Below are 6,768 nucleotides of genomic sequence, written 5' to 3' on the forward strand. Positions count from 1 at the left end.
CGTTGCTCTTAGGTACTAAGAGTGATACTAAGGGCGTATTTGGTTCTCTAGGTAAGTGCTTTACTAAGTGTTTGTAGAAAGGAAAAATGCAACTTACAAGTGATTTTTTTTTCTTTCCTGTTTGTTCTCGTTAACAGAAAGGGTTCAAAGACACCAGTCAGTATGTTGTAGGAGAATTGGCAGCACTAGAGAATGAGCAAAAGCAAATTGACACCCGTGCCGCGCTGGTGGAGAAGCGCCTTCGCTATCTCATGGACACAGGTACGGTGCCCAATTACACTGTAAACAGTTTTGGCAAATTGAGCGTTCACAAACTCTTATAGAGTTTTGGAAGTGTGAATCTTTGAAGCCTGAATGTTCAGCAGAACTGCCCTGAAAATAAAAAGGCTGCGATTTGCAGCCACCTCTCTGGGCCCTGGTGATAAGAGTGCCTTCATGGGAAGTGATAACTCGCCCTGATACCGTGTGAGCCAGCACTATTGAACAGTGTGCTCATCCATGCAGAGTTGGAATACACATCTGTGCCTCATTGATATGCCACTGCTTAAAAAAAAAGTAAGATCTTCACTGTTCTACTGATTCATTGGGAAAAAAAAAAAGATTTGGCCAGCTAAAGCCATGTACTGCATGAAACAGAGCACTATGCATAGGGGACATCTCCACGGACTAGATCACTGAAATTTGAGAATACTATCTGGTTACTGATGCTCCACAATTTTTTTTCAAGAGAACTGGTTTTTAAATGTCTGTAATACTTTGTGTCACAGTTGCATTTGAAAGGATTAAGGTATATAGGAAGGTTTGTAAAAATGGTTTAGAGCAGCAAGTTAGCTCCTAACCAGAGGGTAGATTGGCATTTAATGCTGATTGCCAATAGTGATTGAATAGATCTAAGTGTACAGTAAGCTATTGGAAAATAAAAAAACTGTATGTGTGTATATTTTAAAGATATATATATTTCCTTAAAATATATGTCTCTACATATATATTTCTTTAAAATGCTGCTCCTACAAAAGGGGTAAAAATGGGAAATAAATTCAAATCATTCATACCAAATTAGAAGTACACTATATTAAGTAAAAAAATGTCAAAATGTAAGTGGAAAATCTATTCCTTTAATCTAATTAATTGCTTTAATTTTATGGCAGTGTTAAAGTAGATTAGTAAAGTAGATTAGTAAATTAGTAGTAGATTAGGATTGGAAAGCTTTCTTGAACTTTTTCTTCTCTATTTGCCAAAGATATATTTATAATTAAAGAACTCCTCCAGAAATAAGCATTTATATGGGACATTTGAAAATTGCCTACATTAGTGAAATCAGAACATACTAGAATGTGAAGAGACCTTTGGCTTTATCTGGCCGGATTGGTTTCAAGCTGTGTTCTGTGGAGACTTTAGGGCTTCTTCAGAGACACCTCGGGGCTGGCAGGACAATAAGGGAGCAAGCAGGTAGACGTCTGGGTTTCTTACCTTACTTCAAACAGAGTAGCTCTGAGTTTATTTATCTGAAATAGCGGGCTTCTTGGATGAGTTCATTTAAAGAAAAGGTTCTACTGGTTAAAATTTAAAACAAAACAAAAAAAGGTTTTTTTTATTTTTTGAAAACTATTACCTAACCTTCTTATTATACAGAGGAGACAGAGGCACAGGAAAAGCTCAGTGCCACATAGATCAGGCTGACCTTCAACTAGCATGCAAGTCACCAGAACCCTATTATACCATACCCTTCCTGCTATGCCAAGTTACCTAGAACATGTTTATCATCGCCCTAACAAGTTACATGTATGCTCATTCATATACATAGACTTTTGTGTGGATTCAACAGATATGCCATAAACCAACATATGGCTTCACATTTGCATTTTTCCTTTGGTCTCTGAAGGTTTTTGAAAATATTATGTTAACTATATTAAAAATGTAAATACTAGGTAGTGTAATTTCTGTAATACATTTTTAAATTATTTCCTTTATATATTTTAAGGAGACTTTTTTTTTTTAATTCTTTCAAGTAGACCACCTTTCCTCTTTGTGTTGGATAAATTAGATGTTACTATAAAAAAGCCTTGTGTCACAAGAGAAAAAGCTAGAAATTCTGTTTCCTTTCCTTGTTTCACACTTGGAGCCTGATTTATTGAGGGTTCTAACCAAAATAGACTCAAGTTCTCCTCCCCATACTACATATTACCAGTGAAGCTTTGTAGTGGCCCCAACTAGAGATCATTTATCATCTGAAAGATAGTGAGGGACTACAGATTGATTCTAGAATCTCTTCAGGGCTTTATATTCCATACTACACAGGACAGAATCTAGTCTAGACTGGATCTGCTAGACTTGGTTCCCCAACTTGATAAATGCCAAGAATCCCCCTGGATTGTATTGAACCTCCTCCAGCTCAAATAATGGTCTCCCAAGATTTGCCTAAAGCCTGGGTAACAACTGAAGTAAAAGATAAGGTGTTAGAAAGGAAAAGCATATATTTATTCATCCTTTTCCTTTTTGGGGTTCCCATACTTCCAACTTTTCATTTATTATAGAAGCTAGTACCTTTTCTCTGGTGTGTTAGAGTTTTTGTGTACTTTCTGAATCTCAGCCTTAGAATTAAGCAGAGCAGATAGTATCCATATTCTTTACATGATAAAACTGAGCCTCAGATAGGGAAAATGGCTCATATAAGATGGCCTAATTACTAACAGCTGAGTTAGGGCTTGAACCCAAGTTTTTAGGTTTTCTAGCTCTTGAGACAGTTCTCTTTTCCCACTATATCTTTTTTATAGCAAAAGCATACTTTACCGGCTATTTCAATTTTTATATACTTGTAGGTACTGACTATATACAATTTTTAATTGTATTGATTTGAAATTCACGTATAAAATTAACCATTTTAAAATGTACAATTCAGTAGCATTTACTACATTCACAGTATTGTACAATCACCACCACTATTTCCAGAGTTTTTCATCACCCTAAACAGAAACTCTGTACTCATTAATTCCTCATTTTCTCCTCTCATGGTCCCCTAGGACTCGCTAATCTACTTTCTGTCTCTCTGAAATTGTTTTATTCTAGATATTTCATATAAGTGAAATCAAACAATAGTTATCCTTTTGTATCTGACTTCTTTCACTTATTATAATATTCTCAAGGTTTAACCATATTGTAATGTACCACTACTTTATTCGTTGTTGTGGTTAAATAATATTTCATTGTATGTATATCCCACATTTTGTGGAGTCATTCATCCATTGATGGACACTTGGGTTGTTTCCACCTTCTGGCTACTATGAACATGGTCTAAAAGCATCTCTTTGAATCCCTGTTTTCAGCTTTGGGGGTTATATACCTAGAATTGGAATTACTGGGTCATATGGTAATTCTCTATTTTGTATTAAGGAATTGTACTCAATTTTAAATGGGCTGTGAAGTTTATTTAGAAGTTGATTTGTGGAATTGAAGAATACATTTTCCAAAAGAAGCACTGTTATAAGCATCCACAGGCCAGACAAACCCACAAAAATCTATTAATTTAAAATGTAACTAAAATAATACTAATAGTTATGTTAGACCTGAGTCCTATGTTCCCAGGGCTTGAGCAGCTCTGGATTTTAAGCACCAATCCCTTTAACACTGAAGCTCTTGCATCTTGAGAGAGAGGATAGTAGGGACTGGATGGTGACCTAGACTTCTGGGCATTTCTCCTGGCATGTTGGGAGAAGACTCTAGCAAGAAAGTAGCAAAGGATTGTAAGAGAGAGCCTCAGTGGGTCCTGCAGCAAGTGGGTCCCTGGGGAGGTACCAGGGATGAGACTGGCAATGACAGGGGAAGGGCTGGAAAGATCCCAACATTCATTTAGGGAAGAGGCATCTGTGTCAGAGTCAGCTCAGCTGTGGAGATTTATATGACTGGTCCCTTCTGAAATTGAGTAATCCTAAATCAGTGATAGTTTGAATATTAAATAACAATACTGTGTGTGAGAGAGAGAGAGTGCGCGCGAGTATCTTCTGCCATCCTGTCTTAGGATCTATAATATCCTCATGCAAATACTAGAGAACTTTTTTCCATCAGTTCTGAATGTTTTGTGGGTTTTGTTTTTGTTTTTCTTTTGTAATTGTTGCAGAGGAGGAATTTTTAAATTTCTAGCACCTAAAGTTTGTAACAATTACTTCTTTGGGGACACTAAAGCTTATTAGTTAGAAACATGCATGTGTTCCAGGCTGACGTTTTGTATGTAAGTATAGGGCTAATGAAACTGTACCAGCAATGTTGCTACCCTTGCAAAAATGGAGTTTATAATGGAAATGTTGATGGGCCCTTTTACGAAAGTGCTGCAAATAGTGTTACTATAATGAATGGTGTTTCTTTTCCATTCCTAATCTGTTTTCATTTGATGGTTATCAAACTTTCTTACTGGAGAACTGTAGTGTTTTAAACTAATGATTTGTGGTTTTTTCTAAGTGACAATATTTTATTTATATTTTGAGTGTAAACATTAAACATTCTAAGGGGAAAATTGCAATAAAATTGCATTTTCTGGCTTTATAACCTTTAAACTCTGAATAAAATGATCATGATAACCTTCTTAAGTTCCTGGGCCACAAATACTGATTCCATAGCTTTTTGTAGACTAACCACTACAAAAACTTAGCAAATGACCATTTAAAAATATTAAATATACTCAGAGAAAAAAGAATGAAAAGAGATAACTTTCCTATACATTTCTCAGAATGTCTCTTTACCTCAACCTTTGAGGAGTCAAATGTGGTAAACATTAAAGCTGCTTTAAAGCAGGGAATTGGGCCCACAAAAAAAAAAAAGTAAAATTTTTGACTTGTTACTGGGAAGCTTTCTCTTTGAATCTCCAGAATTACCCATTATCTTTACCTAGAGATAACAATAATGGCCAATATTTATTACATGCTTCTTGTATGTCTGGCTTTATGGAAAATGCTTGACATACATTATTTCCTTGTCTCTCACAATGGCCCTATGAGATAGGTTCCATTTAATAACTGGGACTGTTAATAATCACATTTTTTTAGTGAGGAAACTGAGGCTCAGAGAAGGAAGTAGCTTGCCCAATTCATATAGTTCTCAGGTGGTGGTACCAGGAGTCAAACCCAGTCTGAGGGCTCTGGAGCCCAGCTTCCAGACACCACATGACATGGTCTCTCCTTCATCTCTCATCTTAGAGGTGAACTTCTGGTTTCCCTGGGGTCTTATTACTAATTCTTTGTACCTTTTTATCACCATTTCATGATTTATAATTAGTAACTCAGAAGAAACAGATCAATATTCATTTAGTTTATGAAAAAAGTCAGTTAACCAACCCATTTGGCCCATTAGAGCCCTAGGACACTCATGTTCCTCTTAATATTATTTCTCTTCCCTGGTCATCAGCATGTAATATACATGAAAATCAGGCTGTAAAACATCCTCATTTGGAATAATCAAAGAGATAAAAACAAGCTTCTCTTCAAAAGAAACATCTAGCTCTTTGTTAATCTTTATAAGGCTCTGAAACTTGAGCATTATAGCCTTCAGAGAGTAGTTTTCAATCTAGGATCAGCTACTAATGAATACCTGAAGATGGTTTTCTGAGGTATGTTAAAAGAAAAACTAACTAAAACCTTAAGTGACTGACTTCTAAAATAATGTAATTATTTTTATATTAGCAGCTTACAATCTATGACACTAGATATGTATGTACATTTCCTATGTTAAAGCCTCTTAGTTTTACTCTTAAAAAATGTGATATAGATCTGTTTCAATATGAAAATGTAATCGCAGCTATTTAAAAAAAAAAAGGGACAGTTTATCGGTACATTACAAGAGCTTATAGAAAATTAGTGCTTCAGTGGCATGAATACTGGTTCAATGTCACATCTCTTGATTAGAGTCTAAATACTTAAAATTATTAGATTTCCAGAGGGTTTTATACTTATGTTCCTGAAATACTTTATATGATCATAAAAGATTTGCTCTGTGAATGAGGAAGAAAACGGGCATGTGCAGAAGGTGTAAAAAAGAAAAGGCATTTGTGTGATCACAGTATAGAGTAATATAATTCCAATCTCACTGATTTATTTTCCCTTCATAATGACCAACATTAAATGATACAAAAACAGAGTTATCTTGTTATGATAACAATGTACCTTCTATGCTTCTGTGTATTCTATGAATTAAACAGATGGATTTTTGGATGCTATGACTCCTAGATATTGAGTAAGTACAAACTTCAAAATACAACTCAAGTATTAAAAATCTTCCTAAGGGGAAAAAAAAAAAATCTTCCTAAGGGTCTTGTAACTATCTCATACTATGTGTATCTCTTCCTGGTTCTTTTATCTGTATTTTCTCATTTTTACCCCCAAAAAAACTTGCATTCTGAACTTTATCGCAATTATATATTTGGTCTGCATTTTTTAAATGTTTTTAATGATTAGACATAGGCTTATAAGTTCAGTTAGATATAAATTTAGTTAGTTATTAAATAGGCACTATTCACTATTTGAGGCCCTGTAGATATCAGATAATGAACATGTTTATGGTGCTATGTAAGGATTAATTAAATAACAAAAACTCTATTGACCACCAATGCTAAATATAATTGAATTAGTAGAGCAGTAAAATAGGTGTGGACAAAATAAATATAGACAAGAGAATATGGGAAAGCTTCTGTAATGTTTTAGATTAATAGGCATGCAGAATTCTTCACATTTTTTATTACGTTGTCCCTAGATGAATTCAAAGTAATTGGGGTGGTTAATTTTA

The 6,768-nt window shown here is 34.8% G+C and overlaps 1 protein-coding gene across 4 annotated transcripts in view; it reads left to right on the forward strand.

Annotated features, from left to right (window-relative positions):
• EHBP1 (EH domain binding protein 1) overlaps positions 1–6,768 on the forward strand; it is a 339,544-nt gene that overhangs the window by 288,640 nt on the left and 44,136 nt on the right. For all 4 annotated transcript variants that reach the window (XM_068564185.1, XM_068564184.1, XM_068564187.1 and 1 more), the window contains one exon: positions 138–261. In XM_068564185.1, coding sequence (XP_068420286.1) covers positions 138–261 — 124 coding nt within the window. The remainder of the gene's footprint in view (positions 1–137; positions 262–6,768) is intronic.

The sequence above is a fragment of the Eschrichtius robustus genome, chromosome 15 (genome assembly GCF_028021215.1).
Source record: "Eschrichtius robustus isolate mEscRob2 chromosome 15, mEscRob2.pri, whole genome shotgun sequence".
NCBI classification, from domain to species: domain Eukaryota; kingdom Metazoa; phylum Chordata; class Mammalia; order Artiodactyla; family Eschrichtiidae; genus Eschrichtius; species Eschrichtius robustus.